The following is a 27,484-nucleotide window of genomic DNA, read 5'->3' as shown; positions in this document are numbered from 1 at the left end:
ATCTGTTTGTATCGTCTTTGATTTCTTTCATGAGTGTCTTGTAGTTTTCTGAGTAAAGGTTTTTGCCACCTTAGGTAGGTTTATTCCTAGGCATTTTATTCTTTTTGTTGCAGTGGTAAATGGGAGTGTTTCCTTAATTTCTCTTTCTCATTTTCCATTGTTAGTGTATAGGAATGCAAAAGATTTCTGTGCATTAATTTTGTATCCTGCTACTTAACCAGTTCATCAATTAGTTCTAGTAGTTTTCTGCTGGCATCTTTAGGATTTTCTATGTACAGTATCATGTCATCTGCAAACAGTGACATCTTTACTTCTTTTCCAGTTTGGATTCCTTTTCTTTTTCTTTGATGGCCATGGCTAAAACTTCCAAAATTATGTTAAATAATGGTGAGAGTGGATATCCTTGTCTTTTTCCTGATCTTAGAGGAAATGGTTTCAGTTTTCCACCATTGAGAATGATGTTAGCTGTGTGTTTGTTATATATGGCCTTTATTATGTTGAGGTAGGTTCCCTGTATTCACACTTTCTGGAGAGTTTTTTTATCATAAATGGGTGTTGAATTTTGTCAGAAGCTTTTTCTGCATCTATTGAGATGATCATATGGATTTTATTCAATTTGTTAATATGGTGTATCACATTGATTTGCATATATTGAAGAATCCTTTCATTCCTGGGATAAACCCCATTTGATCATGGTGCATGATCCTTTTAATGTGTTGTTGGATTCGGTTTGCTGGTATTTTGTTGAGGATTTTTGCATCCATATTCATCAGTGATATTGGCCTGTAATTTTCTTTTTTTTTGTGACATCATTGTCTGGTTTTGGTATCAGGGTGATGGTGGCCTCATAGAATGAGTTTGGGAGTGTTCCTCCCTCTGCTATATCTTGGAAGAGTTTGAAAGGGATAGGTGTTAGCTCTTCTCTAAATGTTTGATAGAATTCACCTCTGAAGCCATCTGGCCCTGAGCTTGTTTGTTGGAAGATTTTTAATCACAGTTTCAATTTCAGGGATTGTGATCTGTCTGCTCATATTTTCTATTTCTTCCTGGTTCAGTCTCGGAAGGTTGTACTTTTCTAAGAATTTGTCCGTTTCTTCCAGGTTGTCCATTTTATTGGCATAGAGTTGCTTGTAGTAGTCTCTCTCATGATTCTTTGTATTTCTGCAGTGTCAGTTGTTACTTCTTCTTTTTCATTTCTAATTCTGTTGATTTGGGCCTTCTCCCTTTTTTCCCGATGAGTCTGGCTAATGGTTTATCAATTTTCTTTATCTTCTCAAAGAACTAGCTTTTAGTTTTATTGATCTTTGCTGTCGTTTCCTTCATTTCTTTTTCATTTATTTCTGATCTGATCTTTATGATTTCTTTCCTCCTGCTAACTTTGGGTTTTTTTTAGTTCTTTAATTGCTTTAGGTTTAAGTTTAGGTTGTTTGAGATTTTTCTTGTTTCTTGAGGTAGGATTGTATTGCTGTACATTTCCCTCTTAGAACTGCTTTTGCTGCATCCCATAGGTTTTGGGTCGTCATGTTTTCATTGTCATTTGTTTCTAGGTATTTTTTGATTTCCTCTTTGATGTCGTCAGTGATCTCTTGGTTATTTAGTAACGTATTGTTTAGCCTCCATGTGTTTGTGTTTTTTACGTTTTTTTCCCCCTGTAATTAATTTCTAATCTCATAGCATTGTGGTCAGAAAAGATGCTTGATATGATTTCAGTTTTCTTAAATTTACTGAGGCTTGATTTGTGACCCAAGATGTGATCTATCCTGGAGAATGTTCCATGCACACTTGAGAAGAAAGTGTAATCTGCTGTTTTTGGATGGAATGTCCTATAAATATCAATTAAATCTATCTGGTCTCTTGCATCATTTAAAGCTTGTGTTTCCTTATTAATTTTCTGTTTGGATGATCTGTCCATTGGTATAAGTGAGGTGTTAAAGTCCCCAGTATTATTATGTTACTGTCGATTTCCTCTTTTATAGCTGTTAGCAGTTGCCTTATGTATTGAGGTGCTCCTATGTTGGGTGCATATATATTTATAATTGTTATATCTTCTTCTTGGATTGATTCCTTGATCATTATGTAGTGTCCTTCCTTTTCTCTTGTAACATTCTTTATTTTAAAGTCTATTTTATCTGATATGAGTATTGCTACTCCAGCTTTCTTTTGATTTCCATTTGCATGGAATATCTTTTTCCATCCCCTCACTTTCAGTCTGTATGTGTCCCTAGTTCTGAAGTGGGTCTCTTGTAGACAGCATATAGATGGGTCTTGTTTTTGTATCCATTCAGCAAGCCTGTGTCTTTTGGTTGGAGCATTTAATCTATTCACATTTAAGGTAATTATTGATATGTATGTTCCTATTACCACTTTCTTAATTGTTTTGGGTTTGTTTTTGTAGGTCCTTTTCTTCTCTTGTGTTTCCCACTTAGAGAAGTTCCTTTAGCATTTGTTGTAGAGCTGGTTTGGTGGCGCTGAATTCTCTTAGCTTTTGCTTGTCTGTAAAGCTTTTGATTTCTCCATCGAATCTGAATGAGATCCTTGCTGGGTAGAGAAATCTTGGTTGTAGGTTCTTCCCTTTCATCACTTTAAGTGATGCCACTCCCTTCTGACTTGCAGAGTTTCTGCTGAAAAATCAGCTGATAACCTTATGGGGATTCCCTTGTATGTTATTTGTTGCTTTTCCCTTGCTGCTTTTAATATTTTTTCTTTGTATTTAATTTTTGATAGTTTGATTAATATGTGTCTCAGTGTGTTTCTCCTTGGGTTTATCCTGATGGGACTCTCTGCACTTCCTGGACTTGATTTTCTTTTTTGATTCTTTTTTTTTTTTTTTTTGCTTTCACACACACACACTGTATTTTATTTTTACAAGAGATAAATAAACTGACACCAAGCATTGTAAATGGATGACCACAACCTGGACTTGATTGACTATTTCCTTTCCCATGTTAGGGAAGTTTTCGACTCTAATCTCTTCAGATATTTTCTCAGACCCCTTCTTTTTCTCTTCTTCTTCTGGGACCCCTACAATTTGAATGTTAGTGTGTTTACTGTTGTCCCAGAGGTCTCTGAGAATTTACTCAATTCTTTTCATTCTTTGTTCTTTATTCTGCTCTGTGGCAGTTATTTCCACCATTCTCTCTTCCAGGTCACTTATCCGTTCTTCTGCCTCAGTTATTCTGCTATTGATTCCTTCTAGAGTATTTTTAATTTCAGTTATTGTGTTGTTCATCACGGCTTGTTTGTTCTTTAGTTCATCTAGGTCCTTGTTAAATATATCTTGTAGTTTCTCCATTCTATTTCCGAGATTTTGGATCATCTTTACTATCATTACTCTGAATTCTTTTTCTGGTTGATTGCCTATATCCTCTTCATTTGTTTGGTCTGTTGGGTTTTTACCTTGCTCCTTCATCTGCTGCATATTTCTCTGTCTTCTCATTTTGTTTAACTTACTGTGTTTGGGGTCTCCTTTCTGCAGGCTGCAGGGTCGTACTTCCTCTTACTTCTGTTGTCTGTGCCTAGTGGGTGAGCTTGGTTCAGTGGCTTATGTAGGCTCCCTGGTAGCGGGGACTGGAGCCTATGTTCTGGCGGGTGAAGCTGGATCTTATCCCTCTGATGGGCAGGGCTGCATCTGGTGGTGTGTTTTGTGGTGTCTTTGAGCTTAGTATGACTTTAGGTAGCCTGTCTGCTAATAGGTGGGCTTGTGTTCCTGTTTTGCTAGTTGTTTGCTGTGAGGTGTCCAGCACTGGAGTTTGCTGGCCTTTGGGTGGAGCTGGGTCTTTGTGTTGAGATGGAGACCTCTGGGAGAGCACTCACTGATTAATATTCCATGGGGCTGGGAATTCTCTGGTGGTCTGGCGTCCTGGACTCGGCTCTCCCACCCCCAAGGCTCTGGCCTGATCCCCAGCCAGACCACCAAGACCCTGCAAGCCACATGGTGTGGAAGAAAAGGAAGAAGAAAAACAAAATCAAAAAGAAAAAACAAACAAGAACCCAAACAAACAAACAGACAAAACCCCAAGACAAATGGTAAAAGCAAAGCTAAACAGACAAAATCACACAAAGAAACATACGCACAGGCACCCACAAAAAGAAAAAAGAAAGAAAGAAAAAGAGAAAGCAAAGAAGAGAGCAACCAAACCAATAAACAAATCCAAAACCAAAACAAACACTAAAAACTAACAAAAACATAAAACCAGAAACAAATGAAATGCAGAAAGCAAACTAAAAAAGGCACTGAAAGCATAAAACAAACACAAAAACGATAAAAAAAATGTAAAGACGAAAGATGAAAACAAAAGGAAAAAAATACAAAATGACAAAGTAGTAAAGTAAAAATAGAAAAATATAAAATACAGTTAAAAATAAAAAGAAAACAAAGCAGAAGAAAGGAAAAAAACAAACACAAGGAAAAAACGCAATATAATATAAAAGTACAGTAGAATTAGGTAAAAAAAGATAAATAAAATTATCTTTAAAAAATAAAAGCATAAAAAGAAAAGTAAATTAAAAAGTAAAATTTAGAAAATAATAATAATAAAAAAAGAACAACAGAACCAAAAAAAAAAAAGTGATATTTTCCTGTGGCCTTAGTTGTCAGTGTCCTTGGCCGCACAGTGAGCCACAGCCAATCCCTGCCTCCCCAGGAAGCCCTCCGGTACCTCTAGATGGGTCTCTTGAACTGCTGTGGGCACTGTGGGGCCGCCTCAGACTCTGACCTGGCCTTAGTCCTGTGTGTACTTGTCCGCAAAGTCCACAGTTGCCCCCAAAGTCCACAGCCTCAGTTGTGGGAACACTCATTGTCTATTCAGGTATTCCACAGATGCAGGGTTTACCCAGCCGATTGCGGGGATTTTATCCATTGCTCCTGCACTTGCATGGGGATACTTCTGTTTCTCTTCTTTGGTCGCACTGCCCCTGGGGTTCAGCTTTGGTTTTGGCCCCGCCTCTGCATGTAGCTGCCTTCAGGCGTCTGTTCCCCGCCCAGGCAAGAGGGGGCGAAAGCAGCAGCTGATTAGGGCTCACTTGCTTGCTCAGGCTGGGGGGGAGAGGGATATGGCAGTCATAATTGGGATGTGTGAGGAGTGCCTGCGGTGGCAGAGGCTGGCGTGAAGTTGCAAGAGCCTAAGGAGGCACGCCATGCGTTCTCCCGGGGAAGTTGGCCCTGGTTCGTGGGACCCTCAGCCGTGGCGGGCTGCACAGGCTGCCAGGACGTTGTGGGCAGGTACCTGCCTTGCACACGGGACCCTTGGTGGCAGTGGCAGCAGCCTCTGGGGTCCAAGATAACAGCCAAGTCTCGTGCTCGTGCCTGTGTAGGCATTGCCCTACCATCTGTGAGCACACAGAGAGAGAAGCTCTTATGGCAGGGCTGCCCCTCTCCTCACGCACCCCACAACAAAGGTCTCTTGCCTCTCTGGCGGGCCCAGGTTTTTTCCCAGACTCCCTCCCGGCAGCTGTGGCGCACTAGCCCCCCAAGGCTGTCCTCACGCAGCCAACCCCAGTCCTCTCCCAGGGGTCTGACCTACAAAGCCCAAGCCTCAGCACCCAGCTCCCACCTTCCCCTGCAAGTGAGCTGACAAGTGTCTCAGGCTGGTGAGTGCCGGTCAGCACTGATCCTCCATGTGGTAATCTCTCTGCTCGGCACTCCACACCTCTGTTGCTGCCCTCTCCTCCGAGGCTCTGAAGCTCCCCCGTCCCGTCCCCACCAGTGAGGGGGCTTCCTAGTGTGTGGAAACTTTTCATCCTTCACAGCTCCCTTCCAGAGGGGCAGGTCCTGTCCCAATTTCATTGTCTCTCTTTTTCTTTTTTCTTTTGCCCTATCCAGTTACATGGGGATTTTCTCACCTTTTTGGAAGTCTAGGGTCCCCTACCACCATTCAGTAGTTGTTCTGTAGGTGCTCTTCCACATGTAGATGTATTTTTGATGTATTTGTGGGGAGGAAGGTGATCTCCACGTCTTACTCCTCCGCCATCTTGCAGGTCTCTCCCCTAAGTTTCCCTTTTATTCCTTCTTTGACCTGTTCATTATTTAGGAATGTGTAATTCAATTTTCACATATTAATGAATTTCCAAAATATCCTGCCATTGATTTATAATATAGTACCATTGTGGTCAGAGAACATACTTTGTATGATTTCAGTCCTTTTAAATTTATTGAGGATTGTTTTATGACTTAACATGGGATCTGCCCTAGAAAATGTTCCATGTGTACTTGAAAAGTATATGTATTCTGTTCTTGTTGTGTGGTGTATTCAATAGATGTCTATTAGGTATAATCGCGTCATAGTTTTGTTGAAGTATTCCATTTTTTTCTTGATATTCTGACTTGTATCCATTATTGAAAGTGTAGTATTGAAGTTTCTGATTGTTGAATTGTTGTTTCTCCAAGTCTATCAGTTTTTGCTTTGTGTATTTTGGTGCTCTGGTATAAGATGCATATTTGTTTATAGTCATTATGTCTTTCTGATAGATTAACACTCTTATCATTATAAAATGTCTTTCTCTGTCTCTGATGACAACTTCTGTTTTAAAGATTATACTGTCTGGCGTTAGTGCAGCCACTCCAGCTATCTTTAATTAGTGCTTACAAAGTATCTCTCTTTTCTTCCTTTTGCTTTCAACCTATTTTGTCTTTGAATTTAGTGTGTGTCTTGTAGACGGCATACAGTTGACCCATATTTTCCCCCATTCTTCCAAATGTAAATGGAATGTTTAATCCATTTACATTTAATGCAGTGACTCATAACTAATAAAGTAGGATTTATTGATACATCATCCATTTTGCAATGTGATTTTTATGTCTTGTGTCTTTTTATTTCCTCTACAATTATTGCTTTGTTTTGGGTTAAATATTTTCCAGTATACCATTTAAATGCCCATGTCATTTCTTTGACTCTATCTTTTGAATTATTTTCTTAATGTTTATAGTAAGGATTACAATTACCATCTTAATTTGTGACAATCTGGTTCAAACTAAAACTAACTTAATTTCAATAGTATTCAAAAATTTACTCCAGTATATTTCTTTCTACCCCTCCTTTATACCATTACTGTCATATAAATTACATCGTTATATATTATAAAACCTGTAATTCAATTTTATAATTCTTGCTTTATGTTATTGTCTCTTAAAATAAATAGAAGAAGAAATAGATTACAAACAAATACATATTTATTCTCTTATATATTTTCCTGTGAAGTTACATTTACCAGTGTTCTTTATTTCTTCACGTGGATTCAAATTACCATCTAGTGTCCTTCTCAGAGTGAAGGAATCCCTTTAGCAATTCTTGCAGGATAGATCTGCTAATGACAGATTCCCTCAGAGTTTATCTGGGAATGTCTTCATTTCTCCTCCATTGTAAGGAAGAGTTTAGTTGAGTATAGAATTCTTGGTTAACAGTCTTTTTCTTTCAACACTTTGAGATGTCATTCCACTGTTTCCATGGTTTCTGATGAGAAATCAGCTTTTAATCTTATTAAAGATCCTTTGTACATAATGTCATTTTTCTCTTACTATTGATATTTTCAAGACTTTCTTTTTGTCTTTGACTTTCATCAGTTTGACTGTGACATGTCTAAGTGTGGCTCTCTGTGAATAAATTCTACTTGGAGTTTGTTGAGCTTCATGGATGTATGGGTTAATATTTTACATAATATTTGGGAAGTTTTTGGCAATTATTTCTTCAATATTTTTTCTGCTCCTTTCTCTTTCTCCTTTTCCTGTGAAACTCACATTATGTGTATGTAGGTATGTTTGATGGTGTCCCACAGGCATCTGAGGATTTGTTCATTTTATCTTGCTCTTTTTTCTTCTCCTGAAGCTGAATAATCTCTATTGATCTATCTTTAGGTTCACCGATTATTTCTTCTGCTAGCTCGTATCTGTGGTTGAGCCCCTACGGTGAATTGTTCATGTAATTTTTGTACTTTTTAACTCCAGAACTTCAAATTTTTTTTTCTATTTTTATTTCTCTTTATTGGTACTATCTATCTGATGAAACATCATTTTCACACTTTCCTTTAATTCTCTAGACATCATTCCATTAATTTTTTAAACATATTTTACAATAGCTGACTTAAAGTCTGTGTCTACTAAGTCCCAAATCTGGGCTTTCTCAGGAGCATTTTCTCTTGGCTGCTTTTTTTCTTCCTGTTAGTGGTATACTTTCCTGTTTCTTTACATGTCTCATGACTTTTTGTAGAAAACTATACAGTTAAATAATGTATCATAATAACTCTAGGGTCAGGTAGGTATTTATTTTGTTGCTAGGTTTTTGTAATTGCTTTTCTTATTGCTACTTACTTACTTACTGATTTTTCTGAACTAATTCTCTAGATTCTGTATTGCTTCCAGTGTATGGACACTAAGTCCTCTGGTGGCATTTTTTTTTAAAGTTCTTTTATTATTTATTTTAGGAGTCATCCTGTGTCAGTACAATTTAGTGGTCAGCCAATGACTGGTTAGAAAAGTTTCTTAAATGCCTTTTCTGTATGTCTTCCACCCTTTTTATCCCTTCCCATGAGAGGATCTATGTGAGAAGGCATGCCTTCAAACTTGTTGCAGTTTATACGACAGCCTTAGCTTTTACTTCTGTTTGTGCCGGGTTTCAAGGTCAGCCACTAGTGAGTTATTGGGAGCTTCTCTTTTCCCAGGTCTTTCTTGGGTCACCTCTTACACCCTAAGAATATGTCAGAGCTTTTCAAAGTTTCAAAATCTAGTTCTCCAAGATTTCCTTTTAAATTCCTAGCCGGGTTCTTGTTTACCCACCTGAAATCATAGCCTTAGGTAGCTGCCATATTGTCACCCATTTACTATTGTTTTGATAGTACTCTGGGGATAGGTTTTTTTTTTTTCCTCCCATGAGCTGAACTCTGAGTCCAATCAAATACCCATGGCACTCTGGGAATAGAGATTTTTCCAGGAAGCTGCTTGTTTGGACAAAATACTGACTGTGCTCTGGGGATGATGCCTTTAATGTAGCTCTAAAAGAGTTCTGTCCTTTCTGTTGGCTATCAGGATGCCAATTTTTTGCAGCTATGGTGCCACTAAGCTGGGGAGAAAGGCGGGTAGGAATAGCCTCAAGCTAAAATGTTAGAGACACCACTGTCTTACCGAGGTTCAGTAGTTTCTCTTGGACAATTTTCAGTTTTTTTCTGTGGCTTTGGCTAATTTTCCGAGTTTTGAAATGGTTGGTTTTAGTTGTTTTGCCAGTATTTGTATTGTTTTTGTGGGACAGTTTGTGGAGGTTCTTGTCCTACTATTCCGGAAGTCTGTCTTCTCTAGGATTCTGTATAAGTTAAAGAATAATGGCAAAGCAAAGAAACAAAAAAGGAGCCTCTTAAAGAGAAATGTTACCCTTTTTCTTCCAGCTTTGTCTTTTTCTGTATCCCTGTCTTGTCTTCTGTACTGTCTTCCAACCTCCCTATGGCGTTCTCTCTGTGATGGTTTAGTGTAGTGAGGAGAGTCTTGGCTTTGGAACTTGGGCACACCTGGATTCCATTTCTAGCTCTGCAACAGTAAGCAATATACTGACTTTCCTTCAGTCTCAGTTTCCTCATATAAATTGGTGATCCTTATAGTATCACAATAAAGATTAAATGAGAAAACTTTTAACGAGCTTATTCCAGACCTGTACATACTAGGTGCACAATAAATTATTAATATAATATACAATTTATTATTCTTTATTTGGTTCTCTCGTTTCATCCCTTTTTACTGACCTATCTTAATGAGTTTTGGTGTAAAAATAGTAATTAATGGGTTTAGGAAAGTAACTTATAGAAGAAAGATAATGAAAAGAGAATCATGTCTTTCCTTTGCTGTGTGATCTTAAGCAAATTATTTAGCCACTTTGAGGCTTAGCGTCCTCACCTTTTAAATGAGAATACTAGTATGTGCCTCTGATATGTTAGGGCCTTGCTTTGAGAATCAAATGAGTTCATGACACCGTAGGCTTGTGGAGGCTTTGCACCATGCACTGTCTGCAAACGTACAGTGGTCTCTAGTTTGTGAAGGTAAGTGTCTGGTTCTTGGATTAGATTCATGGGATTAAGTTTACTTTTTTTTTTCTTCTCAGAAAACATAAACATAGAATGTAAAATAAGTTGCTTATGATTTATGGCACCATTTCCCCCCATCTTTTGAGTTAGATAAGTATTTTGCCATATTTATCCATTATGTAGCAAATGACATTTATTGTTCATAGACTTTGGATTTAATATTTTCATTTAACTATTCACTTTGTGATCTAGGCTAAAATAGAAGAAAAGGCCGTTTATGAATGCTGTAGCAGTCGAAATATGTATGTGAACATAGCAAGAAATACTCTGAAGAAGCTGAGAGACCGAGGTAATGTCTTTTCAATTAAGTGATAAGATAAAAAGTTGTGATTAACACCTGACACTGAATGTGTTTTCTTCATTAACAGGGTTGTTTTTAGATATTCAATGAAATGTATGTTTTAAATATTCTTTTGAGTCGAACGTGCAGGCGGCACGTAACAAGTTAGACTTGAACTTAGACATAAATATAACCTCACTGAGAGAGGTTATCCCTGATATATTTAAATTTGATTTCTGGTTATAAAAGTAATTCACCTCCATGTGGAATAGTATCAGTACTTCTCAACTTTTTAAAAATCAGTATTGTCCCCCTAATAAACCTATTTTTTTCTACCTCCTTTACCCCCAGTAAAATGAAGTACTGAGGGATAATATTTTATCAGTTAAATTGGGTTTTGTAGAGCCACATACTATTGTAATATCTAAGATTTTTTTCATTCCTCAAGAGCCAGTTTTACTCCTCTGGGGGCAGCACCACCCCCGTTGAGAATACGTGGCATGAGTTCAAATAATACAGAAAAACATCTTTTAAAAAAACAGTCAAAGACAACTGTCTTCCAGATCTCTTATATAGACCCTCCTTTACATGACTACAGAGATATATATAATATTCATGAATACAATCATTTTATATACAGTGTGTCTAACTTTTTTTACTCAGTAAGGTATCATAGAAGTCTTTTGTCAGTTAACCTGGAATCCATGTTCATATCTAGATCTGTATCATACTTTTTAAAGACTGCATGAAACTCTATTGTATAGAACCTATACTATAAATATTCCATTCTATGAAATCTATAATATAGATGAACTAAATGCCTTTGAGTATTTAGATTGCTTACATTTTTTCTGAGTATAAATTCTGTGATAAATATGTGTGAGCATGTTAACACATTAACATTTACTTAAACCTGAGCATATGTATCTTTAGCATAAATTCCTGTACACAGAGAAGCTAGCAGAAAGGGTCTGCATGTTTAAAATTGGTAAATATTGTTTTTTTTTTAATTTTTATTTATTTATTTATTTTTGGCTGCGTTGGGTCTTCATTGCTGCGCAAGGGCTTTTCTCTAGTTGCGGTAAGCGGGGGGTACTCTTCGTTGCAGTGCATGGGCTTCTTATTGCGGTGGCTTCTCTTGTTGCAGAGCACAGGCCCTAGGTGCATGGGCTTCAGTAGGTGTGGCACGTGGGCTCAGTAGTTGTGGCTCATGGGCTCTAGAGCACAGGCTCAGTAGTTGTGGTGCACGGGCTTAGTTGCCCCGCGGCATGTGGGATCTTCCCAGACCAGGGCTCAAACCCGTGTCCCCTGCATTGGCAGGCGGATTCTTAACCACTGCACCACCAGGGAAGCCCTGGTAAATATTGTTAACTACCCCAGAAAGGGTTTGTCCATTTACATCGCCCACTAATGGTGGAGTATGTGGTTTTCCTCACACCCTGCCAAACTTTCTTATTTATCCTATTTCCGAGTGTGAAGGTATATTAAAAAAAAAAAGTTATTTTAATATCTTTTATTGCTACGAAGTTGAAGATGTTTATTTCTCTCTCTTTTTAAATTTGCTCTTTGTATCCTTCTGCCCCCCCCTCTTTATAAATTGTCCTATTCAGTTGGGACAGCCTTTTACATATTCTCTTTTAATATACTGCAGGTATTTTCTTCAGTTTGTCACTTGCGTGTCAGCCTTATTTATACTTTTTTTTTTTTTATAATATAGAGGTTATTTTCAAAGTGTAATCAATCTCTTTTTTATTGGCTTCTGGGTTTTGTGTCATGCTTTGAAAGTCTGTTCCATTCTCAAGAATATAAAAACTGTTCATCTGTGATTCCTTTATGGCATTTTTTTAATGTACAGCACTTTAAGTAAACTTAAATACATTTATTAAAATATATGAGATCTCTTAGATTAGTATTTTCATGGCATTCTAGCTACCCCCCCCTTTTTCTCATATTAAATATAGCACATAGAAATAGAACATGTAGGTCTAAGTACATATTTTAAATATTCCCAGTGAAAATAGAAATGGTTTGCAAGCTGTTACAGTTGTGGTAAATGATGGTATAAAACTCAGTGACTCAAATTTAGACACACTCTATCCAGTAGTCAAAATGTATTAGTTTTAGCAAATGTGAAATCCTGATCTTTTTAGTAGTTGAGTAGATATAACTTTTTCCCAGTTTGGAATTGGTTATGAAGATGTTTGCCCTCACAGGTTGGGTGGATGTTTTAAAATAAAAAGAAATATTTTATTATACTGTAGACCTTTTTATGTTCTGTATATTTTTATGAAGTAGATAAAAATAGTTCATCTCAGGAGAAAAGTCCTTGTATGTTTTAGATGTGTCTGGAAGCAGTAACAGCAATAAGACAACTGGATTGAAAAAGAATGAAAAGAAAAACGGTAAGCTTACTGTGATAACGATAGGCCCTTGCAGTCGTGACCTTAAAGGGGAAGTAAATTTGGTAGACTGCAGCTATTAAACCGTTGTGTTTGTGAAGTATCAGCTGCATACTTTGTACATGTGCTATCCTTTTTAAAAACTTGTATAAGTTGGAGATGAAAAAATGGACTTTGATTTAAGTAATATTTGGATAGAATTCTCAACTTTTTCTTTTCTTTTGGTAGTTAACGTACGTCTAGTCAGCAAGGGTAGTGCTGCCCAAATTTTCAAACTCTACCTGCATTGGAATTACCTGGAAATCTTGTTAAGAATGCAGATTCTGATTCAGTAGGTCTGGGTACAGCCTCAAAGTGTGAATTTATAACAAGGAAGAAGGTAGAGAAAATAATTTGGTTGTATTTTGAATAAAACCAGATGGTTGTGCTTCTCTTTAAAAAAAAAAAAAAAAAGCCTCATGTAAGAATTGAAACAACGTAGATGCTTTTAGAATCTCTTAATACTCCTCATAACAAAGAGTTTTTCGTTTTACAAAAGAGTTTGCTAAAGCATGTCTAGTAAGTTCTGCTAAAGTTGTTAATAATAAATTAGAGAAACTTTCTCGAGAGCTCATTAGAGTGAGGGGATCTGGGACTGGGTTACTGGTGATGGGAAGAGATCCTTGAGCTATTTTGCCCTTGGGAGAGTCATCAGGGTTCCCATTGTCTCCTGCTTGTAAGCTTTTGTACTTTTCTTATCTGAGTGAGTATTAAGAACTCTTATGCAAGATTTGGAACCAGAAGGCCTGGGTTTGTGTATCAACTGTGCTGTGTGACTTTGGTCATGTGTCCTTACTTTTCTGAGCCTCGTCTAACTCATCTGTAAAAATGAAGTCAGTTCACTTGCCATTCTGGCTTAATGTAAAGTTTAAATCAACATGCTTAGAACAGGTTTCGGCCTGCTTAATATGCACCAGCCATTACTGATATAATTCTTACCTTCCCATCTCTCACCCAAAGCTTAGGACATCACGTGGTCCAGGGAACAATATTGATTTGTTGTGGCTGTTATTGAAGGACACGAAGACTTGGATTCTTTTAGACTACTGTCTTACTTAATGTTAATCAGAATCCTAGCATTTCATATCTAAAAGGGTTAGTAAACTCTAACCTTACCACTACTTAAAAAGAAAAAAAAAGCAATTAAAATTTTATTGAACAGCTTTGCTTTTTCTTTTAGTGCTCACAGGAATTATTCTCTACAGACATCTTAAAGACTACCTTCTAACTGAAGAACAGTTCCATGAAAATAACTACCCCCAACCCAACCCTGACAAACCAGGAAATATTCTTTTAAACCCAGGCATGACAAAAACTCTTGTAAATGATCGAAAGTATATGGGTCCAGAAATTATCCTTTCTACACGCTAAGACTGGAGCCCTAAAAATCCCAGTGTTCTGGGACTTCCCTGGTGGTCCAATGGCTAAGACTCCACGCTCCCAATGCAGGGGGACCCAGGTTTGATCCCTGGTCAGGGAACTAGAGCCCACATTCAGCAACTAAGTCCCACGCTGCAACTGAAGATCCTGCATGAGACAATGAAGATCCCACGTGCCACAACTAAGACCCAGCGCAGCCAAATAAATAAATATGAAAAATAAATAAAAATGAAAGTCCCAGTGTTCTGACATTTTCTAATGGAAACAAGACTTGTGGCCAGCCATGGCCACAAATGATGGCCAGCATCATTAGGCTACAGGTAAAAGCATTGTTGCATTTCATTTTCTTTCCCTTTCCATTTCATTTTATTCCCAGTATCTAAGTGCTTTATTTATGTAATCAGTTTTATTAAATCTTCTTAGCAGCCATTTCAGGTAAGTACTGTTATCACCTGCATTTATACAAATGAAGAAACTAAGGTTCAGAGAGGTCAAATAATTTATCAGAGGTCACTCAGAAAATAAGTGGTAGAGCCAGGATTTGAACCCAAGGAGTCTGACTCTGGAGCTTCTGCTTTTATGCCTAGACATATGTAGGCAGTGCTGTGTTCTGTATACTTCATACCCTTTCACTATGAATTCTTATAAAAAGACTTACAATTAGTCTTATTATTTTGCATTTTCTCCAAATACTGGGCATAGTTAGTCAATATATTTATCCCACTCCCTCTCCCCCCAGAAAAGAGATAGCAAGAGAATATTTCACATTAACACAACTGTCAAATGTGAGGTCCATCAGAGTTTGAAATGCAGTTACAGAAATATTTTTCATTGGCTAGAAGATATTTAGCTTCATCTCTTGCATCTTTAGAATTTCTCTCTTGGGATTATTTTCGCCATTTCCTTTACCTTTCTTTAAATCCTCTCATTGGAAGGCAGTACACTTAACAGTTAAGAACCGGGGCTCTGAAGGAGAAAGGCAAATCTGGATTGGGGTGCTGGGTAAGTCATGAGTCACTCTCCCAGTGTCGGCTTCCCCACTCTGAATAAGGAGATGATGGCAGCTGCCCCATCAGTAGCTATGAGAATCCGTTAAAATAGTGCATCTGAAGTGCTTGGTGCAGTGCCTGCCTCATCATCGCAGAACAGACACCCAAATAAAAGAGCTGCTGTCATCATCATCATCAGAGCCAGTTTGAGGGTCATTAATAAAAACAAGTATTCATAAACGGGTCTAGTGAAAAGCCCAGATACACTTTCAGTGACAATAAACAAACAGATCACTATGTGTCTAAAAGGAAGACATGGGTCCTAATTCAGGAGTTACTATGTACTAGAGTAGATGACAGATCAAGTCAGTGACAGTCAACTTGTGGTGCTAAAACCACAATTACCTGGCGTTGGGCTGACTCTGGAAGCAGGTGGGAGAACGCCTGTTTGAGCAGTGGCAGCCCTGATGCAGGAAGCAGCTCACCTGCACGTACTCCTTTGCATAATTCTGTTCCTTTTCCGCTTACTTCGAGATCACACTGAGTCTGTGCTCACGACAGGATCAGGAATGCAAAGGCAAGTCCCTGCATTCAGGTCCTCATTTCCACCCCCCGCATCTATTCATGAATAACTCTACTTCATGTTCTGTTTTAGCTTCTAGGAAGATGTGCTGTCGATGTGGGAAGATCTATGGCGTGACTCCTGCAGGCAAACACAGCAGCAGAGAGGAATGTCACTACCACTTGGGCCGACTGGTGAGTCATAAAGGAAAGTATCTGGTAGTTCCATTTCATTTACTTGACGAGCCGGTGCCAAAGCGGTGGGGAGAAAAGTGGAATAAAGTATTCAGTTCAATGTGTGTTTGTTAAATACGGTCCAGTACAGAGAAACTGTATTGATTCAAAAGTTTCCATTACAAACACTTACTCCCGACCATCACTTCTTCACTTTGGAGCTCGCTGGCTCAAGAAGTATGGCTGTTGATGACTCTTCCGCCTTTTGAAGACCTCAGGTCAATCAGCTACCTCCTGACTTCACCTGCTTTTCACAGGCCAGCATTAGAATAATTGCTTACGGCTTCAGTTCCTTGGCCCCTGCCCTGCACTGAGTGAGGATGAACACCTGCTTCCTCACCCCCAGCCCAGCCCCCATTTCTTCTCCAGCACAGTAAATTCCCTACAGTCCACTCAGATGCTTTTTTCCCTACTCAGAGCAAAAAACCTGGGTGCAATCATCACTGTCTCCCCTCGGTGCACCCTCCCCCCCCCCATTCAAGGTCTTTGTTTTGTTTTCTTTTTTCTTTTTTTCTGCCTGTGCCAGCACCCTTAGTTCCCCCACCAGGGATTGAATCCAGGCCACGGCATTGAGGCCACCGAGTCCTAACCACTGGACCACCAGGCAACTCCCTGGTGCGCCCTTTCATCTCAGCAGTGTCCACGTCCCATTTGTTCCGTTACCTCCAAAGTGTCTCCTCCACCTCTGCTGCCCCCCACCAGGGCCACAAGACCCTCATCCCCTTCCCAAGCTACTGCAGCACCCTCCCAGCCTTACACTCCCCCGCCCCAAGCTGCTCCTCACCCAACAGCCCCCTGAATAATTTTTAAATCACAGTTCTGTTTACATCACTCCCCTGCTTTAATGAAAATTCTTCAATAACTTTGTCAACCCTGCCGAATTTGGCCTCTGCCCCCTATCTTGTACCCTTTCCACAGTTTCCTTCCTATCACACTGGCCAACTTTCTGGAGCCTTCTAACCTGCCGTCTCCTCTCCTTTTCACGCGGCTGGTTCCTTCTCATCCTTTAGGTCTCTGCTTAAATGTGACCTCCTCAAGGTTCTTTCGCGACCCCGTGATCTAAAATAGGTCCTCCCTCTTCTATCACAACCTTTGAGGGCCTTTGACTGTCACTGCCTTTGACAGCACCCAACTGCATTTTGTAATGGTTTAGTGATTTATCCGCCATCTTCAAAAGACTGCAAGCTCTTGGAAGGACCGTCCATCTTTTTTTCTCCCGAATGTCTCCCCGGCACTTAGCATAGTACCTAACGCATACAGGCTGTCAGTATCTATTTGGATAGGTGGGTGAACAGATGAATTATTTATGTAGATATGGAAATGAATATGAAAGCTATTATAATAAATGCTGTGAAGAAAATAAAGCAGGGCAGAGGAAGTAGAGAGGAACAGTGGATGTGATTGAATTATAGAATAAATATAAGAATAATGGATCAATAGTAAAGTAAATCAGACAAGTTTGACTTAAGTGTTTAGGGCTTAGTTTTAGTGGGTGGGGAGACTGTAAATTCCAAAAGGGAAGAAAAATAGGAAGACACTGAAGGAGGATAAAAGTAGCAGATTAACTACTCTGTGGCATAACTAGACAACACAGCATAATGAACAGAATGGGACTTTGGAGCCGGCGGACCTGAGATTTTGGGCTGTTTCACCACTTACTTTCTCTGAGACCTTGAGCGGGTTTCTGAAGCTCTCTGAGCTTTTGTTTCCACATTCATGGAATGAGCTTTGTGTGGCAGTTTAGTGAGCTGACGTGTCCAATTCCTGGCTTATAACAGATGCTCTGTCAATACTGGTTCTCAGCCTCCCTTTCTCATCACAGGAGAAGGTAAGATAAAGCCGTGAGATGTCAAGATTGGATGAGTAATATAAGGTTGGTTAAGCAAGAGTCTTCAGTGCCAGCCTGAGAAATCTGCATTTGATCAGCAATGTACAAGTGAAGCACTTCAGGAAAGTAATGTAATGAAAAATGTGCTTGAGGAAGATTAATCTGACCACATTTTATGGGAAAACTGGTGCAAAACCTACTGTAGGCAGAGGGGTTTATAGGAAACAGTTGGGAGAACATTACCTTGGGCCAGAGGGAAGAAGGGCTTGGGGTAGGTAAGGGTACAGGTGAGATGGAAGATGTGAGAGAGATAAAAGAGAGATGAAGGCTTAGGCTTGTTGCTGTGAAAATGTGCAAATGTGTCTGGCCAAGGAAGTGGAAGAAGAGGGTGTCGGGATTTCAGAGGTCCAGCCAAGGTGGGAGACAACATCTTTGTTACGGTCTCAGTCTGCATAACTGGGTGATGTTGCTTGGGTCAGATGCAGGAAGGGAGAGGGTGGTAGCTGGAGCCCATCATCCAGGGGCTTCAGCAAAGAGGGAAGGTCAGGGAGGAGAATATTTTGAAAGGATGGTTGAGGTAGAGTTAAAGCAGGATAAAGAAGTGGCACCAGGAGAGGAGCTGAGGGTCCCGGCCAGGTTATGGGGAAGCAAAGGGAGGAAGGGGAGAAAGGCATTCAAGACACCGGTAATTATAATTCACCTTCAAAGTGCAGCCTCTGAGAACTCAGCTTCTAGGAGTTAGTGTTTCCTATTTGTTACATAATAGCTAGAAAAGCAACATGCAGAGTTTTAGACTTTACATCAGATCGCTTGCATGGTAGTCTTAAAGATCCTTGTGGGTGAGACGCTCTGGGAGTTAGCCACTCTGCCTTGTCAAGCTTGCTTGTTTTGATTTTTACTTTTCGTGTGGTTTGCAGTTCTTGGTGGCTCAGAAAGGCGGTACAGATGTTGTGAAGGTGTCCTTGGATCCCCCGGGTGTCAGGTCGCCAAGGTAGGACTTGTTCCCCAGAATGCTGCTTGTTTCAGAACCAGAGTTGCTGCCTCCTGCACAGACCTTGGGGATCCATAAGCTTTTGGTATAATCCACTAATTTTCAGTTGATGAAATTTTTATGAGCTTAGTTGCTCTTGCCAAGACGTACAGTAACTTATTTGGCAGTGTTTGTTTCAGCTTCACGTTCATGACCAAAAAGAAAACCTAGAAGGCTTTGTGAAGACTTTTGTCAAGTTCCCACCCCACAGCGGGAATCACGGTGTATTTGCCGTGAATTGTGAGGTGGTACGTTGGTGGTATGTTTTGCCTTATTTATGCATGTGTAAGGAACGTTCCCAAGCTTTCTTTCTCAATCCCACACAGCGCTGCGATGTTGTTCACACATTTTCAGATGAAGCAACTGAAGCTGAAAAGAGTTAAGTGACTGGGTGGGATACCTGCACTTGGTGATGGAGCCAGGAGTTGGCCCATGATCCTCTTTCTATTACTTATTAATTTTTCTTTATATATAATCACTGCTTGTCCTACTCATTACATTGCTGAAATTACACGGGTGGAAAATGTTATGAATACTACTGTTATCCCCCAAATCAGCATAAAAGCTTTAATTTTTAAAAAACTATTGTTTTTATAGAGACAGTAAAATATTTATAGGGAGTTATCTTCTTTCATATGAGAATCAATACTAAACAGTAGGGGAAAAACAGAACTTGGAATCATGAGGCCTCAGAAGCTCCACTGCTTATCAGGCAAGTCTCCCGGATGCTCCAACCTGTAAATCATGAGGTTAATAATAACCCGACAGTGATGGTGAGAATCAGATACACTAATACATGACAAAGTGCTTTGTATGTGTCAAACACCATGTGAACAGTCATCTTTTACAAAACATAAAATTAAATTTTTGTTCCTTGTGGCATATTTGGAAAGCAGATTTGTGGAGTTTAATTTTAATAAATATAGAAGGGAAGTGTTCAGTTTTTAAGCTTAGATTTTTAATTGCAGACAATGAAAGCTGCTTCTGGCTTAGATATCAAATATCATTACCATGTTGTCCTCTACTGTGCCATGTTTATATAAGCATAATATGGATTTTTTTTTTCATTCAACAAGGTTTATAACTGCATTGTCCAATATGGTATCCACTAGCAAACAAACATGTCGGTATAGAGAACAGAGTAGCAGTTACCAGAGAGGAAGCGGGGGAGGGCAAAATGGGTAAAGGGGGTCAACTGTATGGTGATGAATGAAAACAAAATTTTTGGTGGTGCAGCGTGCTGTAGTGTTTATAGAAGTCAAAATATAATGTTGTACACATTAAACTTATATAATGTTATAAAACAATGTTACCTCAATAAAATATTAAATTAAATTTAAAATTTAGTTCCTCAGTCATACTAGCCATATTTCAAATACTCAATCCCCACTTGTGGCTGGTGGCTACCATATTGGATGGGACAGAAATAGAACATTTCAGCTTCACAGAAGGTTCTTTTGGATAGCACTGACCTCTAATGAAAATAATTGTAAAGCCTAAGCCAAGAAAATGAAATTATTTTTATTAGCAGAAATATTACCAACATTAAGGAAAAAATTAAAGCTTGGAACATCTTTTACGTGACCGTCAGATCCACTCACTGGCTTTTGTTAGCAAAACTGAATGATAGGGTTAGATTGTATATTTCAGTTAGAAATATTCCTTTAAGATATCTAAGATGTTAAAATATGTTTGCCCAATATGATGTTTAAATTTAATATTTCCGTCTTTATAGTGCTATACAGCCAAAGGTTTGGAACTTACTCAAGTGACAGTGGTTGATCCCAGCCTCCAGGTGGTCTATGATACGTTTGTGAAACCAGATGAAGAAGTCATTGACTATAACACTAGGTATGCATTACACACAGGGGTTTGTTTTTGAAATTATAGAACATTCAACATGTCCTTTGAGTTTTAGCCTAGGTACTTTTATTGGATTCAACTTTAGAGCATGAGTTAACACTGTTTTCTTTTAATTAATTTGTTTATTCAAAAATATTCATGTTCTGTTGAGTACCTTGCTAAAATTATGCAGACACTGTATTAGGCCCTGGGTAACAACCCTAAATGAGAGATACGGCCTCAGCACTCATGGTGTTTACATGTTGGAATGGTAGGTAGGAGGCTAGAGAGACAGACAAAAATATTGAGCAAGTTATTTTATTCATTTATTTATTCATTCAATCATTAATCAGTTTCTTCTGAAAATACCATACTATTCCCATTAGATGAAAATTTCTATAATCCTGTAGACATGTCACTGAGTATACGTAGCTTTGATATGGCATACGGAACACTGGTTCAGTGCAAATTCTATTTTATTATTATTATTAAAGTAGGACATGTTTCTGATCCAAATTCAATGCTAACTTGAGATAGTATGATATAGATGTGCCTTTAATTTTTAAAAACCTCATATAAAACACCCAATAATATCACTGATAAATTGAATTGGATTTCCTAAAGGCATATAAGCCATATGACATGACATATTTATATATTTATTTAAATATATCTATTTAAATATAAAATAGAAGACATTGATCTTATTCTACAATGAAAGTTTAGAAGTGTTAATTATTACTGGTGTGATTGTATTTATTCAATTTTCTTTAAATAACAAATTCTCCAGTGGTACTTAAATATGACGTGTGTGTGTGTGTGTATACATGCACACATATATACATACATTTGTATATGTATATATGAACAAATATGACTTGATACACATATACACGTGTATATTATATGCACTATATACTATAGTACATAGTTTATAGTCTTATAGTATATATAGTATACATAATATATATTATATATGTGTATGTCCATAATTTTGGAGCACAGTAACGCAAGGTGGTCAAGTGAATTAAAAGTTGTTGTGATAAATTTTGAGAATAATTATAAAGAATTCTGCTAACAAGCATTTTTTAACCTAAATTTCCTCATGGTTCATAAAAATGGTTGTATACGTAAAAACTCAGTAAAAGTTGCTGTTATCAGAAAATGCATTTTGTTACTAATCTCTCTCCTGACCTCATTTGATTTTTTTTTCCTACTCATTTTGGCCATATCCTAATGGCCCCATCTATTTTATATTTTACTCTTTTTTTTTTAGTTTATTGAGCTGTAATTGACAAATAAAATTGTACTATATTTAAAGTTACTATACTCTTATTGGTTCTTGTTCTTCCATGGGTTTAGCGGAATCTTTTCTAACTCCTTTTTGGAACAAGTCAGGAAATGCTTTGCTGATTACTGATACTCATAGCAGCAAAATGAGAACTGAAGGTCTTGCTTTAAAAATTAAAACTTGAATCTTAAAAAGTCAAAAGGATTCAATGCATTGCATTCTTTTAAAACGGCTTTAAAATGAACCCAAGTACTCCATCCATGATCCTCTTAATTCAAATATTTGATTATGCGTCACGTTCCTTAACTAAGCCAGATGATGGAGCCAGGTATCTTTTGTTTCTTACAGGAGACAATAATATCAACATACAGCTTACGTTGAAAATACCTTTGCAGTATTTTTATCTCTTTTCTCCTAATTTGCAGTAAAGCACAGCAGTAGCCACGTTTCTGAACACTTATTTTTAGTATGTGCTTCATGAAAACCACTAGGATAGTCAGTTTTCTGCATGTATTTTCACTGTTTGCACGTATTTTCATTGGGTCCTTATAAGCCATTAAGATTGGTAATTGACCCTACTTTACAGATGAGAAGACTGAAAGCAGAAGGCTAAGTAACTTGTTGAAAATAAAATATAATAAGTAAATGGCAGAGTCATAGCATAGCTCAAACTCAGGTTGTCTAGACTCTGCTTAGGGCTCCGTCTGCTTTTCCATGCTCCTCACATTTCATCTTTAGCTTTGCCTTAATGGGAGATAGACTACTTAACTGTAATTGACAAAACTCAGATTATACAAAGATGAGAGTTCACAAAGGAACTTTATGAACTTGTAGTAATGTCTCCCCCTGCCTTACACGATTGATCCAAATTATGAATTTTACTAGGTTATATCAATATAACCTAGTAAAGGGATAGTTGGCAGTCATACAATAAGATCTTTGTTCTGTTCATCAAATGCTTGTCACATTGAGTCAGTAATGTGTTCTAACTATAACTGATGAAATCTACTTAGTTGTACTCTTACATGCACTTTGTCTCTTATTAGGATAGGTTTTCTGGTGCGGTTGAAGATGACTTGAAGGACACGAAAACCTCAATCCGTGATGTGCACGCCACCTTGTTGAACCTGTTCAGTGCTGACACTGTACTAATTGGACATAGCTTTGAACGTAGTCTCTATGCACTTAAGGTAAAGAGTTAGAGGCTCATATTCTTACAAAACTCTACGTGTTAATGTGGTAGTCGTTATCATTGTGTTATCACTGATGCTTGATTTGCCCTTTTAGACAAAACAAGATAAGAATCACTGTGCTGATGACTTTGTTCAACTCTTGTAAACCAGAAGCAGTATAAGATGCCCAAGTCATTTGGCTAAACAAGATCAGAAAGAAAGTCCATTATCAATTGTGGTAAAACCAAAATCATTGTTTTGACATGGTCTTAGATCATTGTCTTTAATATTCAAGTGGGTAAAACTACGTTTATCTAATAGGTTATTATAGTCATGCCCTGGAAGATACTTTTTCATATTAAGTCAGGTAGACTTATAAAGCCTTTCATATTAAGTCAGGTAGACTTATAAAGCCTACCTATAAGGTAGGCTCAAAATCAAATGGCATGTTCATTTTTCTTGGCATGATAGACTTGAAAATCTCCCCCTTAATACTCCAGGTTAAAATGGTCTGTTCTTTGCTCCATGTTCTGGAACAGGTGTCAGCACACTATGGTTCATGTTAGCCACCTGTTTTTGCAAATATTTTTATTGGAACAGAGCCACCACACCCACTCATTGATGTATTTTCTATCGCTGCTTTCATACTACAGTGGCATTGTTGAGTAGTTATAACAGAAGTGGTATGGCCTGCAAGCCTAAACTATTTATAACTCGGAAGAGAGAGTTTGGTGGCCACCCTCGATCTAGAACAGTGCTCTGCAACAGAACTCTCCGTGCTACATGTTCACTATCCAATATGGTAGACACTAGCCACATGTGGCTAGTGAGCACTTAAAATGTGTCTAATGTGACTGAGAAAACGATTTTTTCATTTTGTTGACTTAATTTCAATAGTTACATGTGGCTGGCAGCTACCACATTGCACAGCGCAACTCTAGAGCTCTGGGGACCTTGACTATTTGTTTCAGCCACCGCTAGGACTTACCTTCATGCCGAGAAGGGCTAGTTCTTCTTTAGTGTGAGAATGTAAGTAAGGCCATTTGATTTTCCTAAGTGAGTATCCACCTCTTTCCCTGCAAAGCTGGTACCATGGTATAGATAGTTGTTTCACACAGCACTGTTGTCTCTGCATGTGACAGATGAGACTGGAGTGGCTTCCTCCAGACCCCCACCAAAGTGTGAGCAAAGAGAGTTGGGGACGCAAGCTTTCTGGAAGAAAGCTCTTCACAGGGATGTCCTTCTGTCACCTCAGTGACAGCTCGTCTCAAACTCAGTTTCTCACCATGACTTTCCTCTTTCTCATTTTCCAGGAACCGTTCTATTTCACCTGTCTCTCAGACCAGAAAATCTGAAACCACTGTGTTTTTTTATTCCTTGTCATCAGTCTGTTTCTTTCACCCAGATTACTCGTAGATTTCTCTATTTTTCTCTGTTTCCCCCACCACCTTCTTTTATGTGCTCAGTATTCTGCAGCCAGGAACCAGTGTCTAGGAGGTGGCTGACGCATTAAAAGTGAGAATTTAAGGCGTTTATGGATGGGGCGTAGTAGGTGCTAAACATTAAACTTCCAACCCCTTTCTTCTATTTTTTTTTTAATAAATTTATTTTTTATTCATTTATTTAATTTTTGGCTGCATTGGGTCTTCGTTGCTATGCACGGGCTTTCTCTAGTTGCTGAGAGCGGGGGCTACTCTTCGTTGCGGTGCATGGACTTCTCATTGCGGTGGCTTCTCCCGTTGTGGAGCACGGGCTCTAGGCGTGCGGGCTTCAGTAGTTGTGGCATGTGGACTCAGTAGTTGTGGCTCGCGGGCTCCAGAGCTCAGGCTCAGTAGTTGTGGCGCACGGGCCCAGTTGCTTGGCGGCATGTGGGATCTTCCCAGACCAGGGCTCGAACCCGTGTCCCCTGCATTGGCAGGCAGGCTCCCAACCAGAGTGCCACCAGGGAAGCCCCAACCCCTCTCTTCTTGATCAGTCTTTAAATTGCTCTTGTCCTGAGGCTAATCTTCTTCAACGCTTTTTCAAAGTACAGCTCTTCTAACAAGGAATCCAAACTGGTATCTGACAGTCTAGGCTCTCAGTTATCTGACCCCTCTCTTATTGTATCACTATTTCCTACTTTATTAAATCTCAGGAAAAATTTATTCACCTTCTTCCATGTGTAAGCAGAGGGGATTTGGACCTAGATGGGACTAATCTTTGTCCACGCTCCCTCCCCAGGGACAGACAAACCACTGAAATGGGACTTGCACTAGAGTGAGGTGTGCCCGCACCTCCGCTGAGTCACAAGGTGGGAGGAGCCTGGCTCACCCTTTACCGCCCCCGACCCCGCCAGTAATTATTGGAACCGCTCTGAGCTCATGCTGCCCCCTGGTGGTGCTCTCTTGGTAGGAAAGTGGACTTGGAAGTCAGGCTGCTGAGATTGGATTTCCTTCTACCCTGCTGACTCAGCTTAGGCAACTTTCTTAACCTCTCAAAGCCTCAGTTTCCTTGGCTGTAAAAAGGGACAATAAAATACCTACCTTGCTAGGTTACTCTGCAGGTTGTAGTGAGATAATCCACGTGAAGTGCTTAGCGACTGGCCTGTTGTAACTGCGCATGTTACTTGCTTTTGTAGCATAGTTACTGCCGCTACAGTTACTGTTGCTGCCATCAGTTTCCTTATTCTTTGGGAAGAACGTCTAAAGAATTTTTCTCTTTCATTTGACAGTTAATTCATACTTCAGTTGTGGACACGACAGTTATGTTTCCTCATCGGCTAGGCTTGCCTCACAAAAGATCCCTTAAAAGTCTAGTGGCCGACTACCTACGGAGAATCATTCAGGATGATGGTAAGAGCCTGCTTGTTCGTGATAAATATCGGGATCCTAAGTCTGACCTGAGTAAATCATGAGGTTCATGGTAAAGGTCTACTGTTTGAAATGCTGCCCTCTGGGTTCTCTTCTTGGGTAGAGAATCCTAAAGCTTCTGCTTAAGTAAAAAGTGTTCCATGCTCACTGCCTGGTATAGTCCTAGATGTTCCACAGGCATCAAAACAGCAATTCAACTGAGACTGGTGACCACATCATGGTTCAGCAAGTTGCCTGACCTTGGAATTCATGCATAAAACTTTTGTTGGTGTAGAGATCTAATTCCATTCTAAATTTTGCTGTGTACCTCCTTTCACATGTGATTTTCGTGAAGCCTAAAGAGATTCTAAAATTGATTGGGTCCAAGTTATCTCACCCAGGGTAAATAGTGTGTGTTGCGTAAGAAGAAGTATAGCTCAAATTCAATAGATTCATGCGTGCACTTGCTCTGTAGTGGATTGGTACAGAGGTTTTGCTGTCAGAACTTCTTTTCTTTTTGGTTTTTCTGCTGAAAAATACCCAACATTAAACAAGTTAATCAAATACAACAAGTACACCCACCAACTATCCTGTTAGTGGCATTGTGATATGCACGAGATACATGTCTGGCTTGGAATGGAGGTTAGTTACTCTGTACATTTCATGTATACCCATATAGGCCCCACTTTTGCACAAGAGGGAGAAGAAAGTTAATTTTGAGTATGTTAAAATTATGTTATAATGCTGTATGTTTCTACAGATGCTCCTCTGATCATGTCATTTATTGTACAAAATACAGATTTTACTTTATGGTCTTTACTCTTTCATTCTCTGTCTATTAGACACTAACCAATACCATCTTGCAGAGAATCTTTAATTTACATTATCTGCTTTGTTAAAAATATTCATATCTCAAATTCCCAGAAAATGCTCTTATAAAATTTGTAATGTGTTCTACTGAAAACAATCTGGAACCATGGACACAAAAATATTTCACCTAACAACAAAAAATACGCTATGTAAAACAAAATCTTCTAAAAGTTATATAATACCACAGTTCTCTCAGAATAACACAAACAATAATATACCATTTTAGAAGTGTGGTCCATATGATTTTTCTCATTTAATCTCGGACGTCATTTATTATTTTCACCAGAACTGTAGGCTTGATATTTTGGGTAGATTTCATCTGCTTTTTAAAACCATGTCATTTTGTATCTAAGGTCACTCTTTGTCTAGAGAGGTGTACTTTTTCTAGCATCCCTTATTTCTGGCTTCTTGTCAGATCTCTGTCGTTCAGTGGTACCTGTCACTTTGTTGTTGTATCTCCCTGGAAATGAGGTTCATGGAGAAGGTACTGGTGTGCTATCCAGGCATAGCAATGTAGTGACCACATGACTGAGGACAGGTTACATAGAAAAAGGGAGATGCTTGTTCATCTGGATTTATGTAAAACATTTCTAAAGCAACCAGTAGGGGTTGTTCTAGGTATGAAATAATGAAATATTGATAAGTGGCCAGTGGTAATTTTGTTTCAAACTCAAGACTTCGT

At 38.8% G+C, this 27,484-nt stretch overlaps 1 protein-coding gene across 1 annotated transcript in view; it reads left to right on the top strand.

The window, feature by feature from the left end:
- LOC309663546 (RNA exonuclease 1 homolog) overlaps positions 1-27,484 on the top strand; it is a 46,482-nt gene that overhangs the window by 17,161 nt on the left and 1,837 nt on the right. Inside the window, exons 6-13 of the mRNA XM_082467561.1 lie at positions 10,252-10,348; positions 12,679-12,741; positions 15,802-15,902; positions 18,687-18,760; positions 19,126-19,177; positions 20,535-20,650; positions 22,984-23,122; positions 25,815-25,935. Coding sequence (XP_082323687.1) covers positions 10,252-10,348; positions 12,679-12,741; positions 15,802-15,902; positions 18,687-18,760; positions 19,126-19,177; positions 20,535-20,650; positions 22,984-23,122; positions 25,815-25,935 — 763 coding nt within the window. The remainder of the gene's footprint in view (positions 1-10,251; positions 10,349-12,678; positions 12,742-15,801; positions 15,903-18,686; positions 18,761-19,125; positions 19,178-20,534; positions 20,651-22,983; positions 23,123-25,814; positions 25,936-27,484) is intronic.

Source organism: Balaenoptera physalus (genome assembly GCF_965194825.1).
Source record: "Balaenoptera physalus genome assembly, chromosome: 7".
NCBI classification, from domain to species: Eukaryota; Metazoa; Chordata; class Mammalia; order Artiodactyla; family Balaenopteridae; genus Balaenoptera; species Balaenoptera physalus.
Note: the sequence above shows the minus strand (reverse complement) of the source record. Positions and strands in the feature narration are given on the sequence as shown.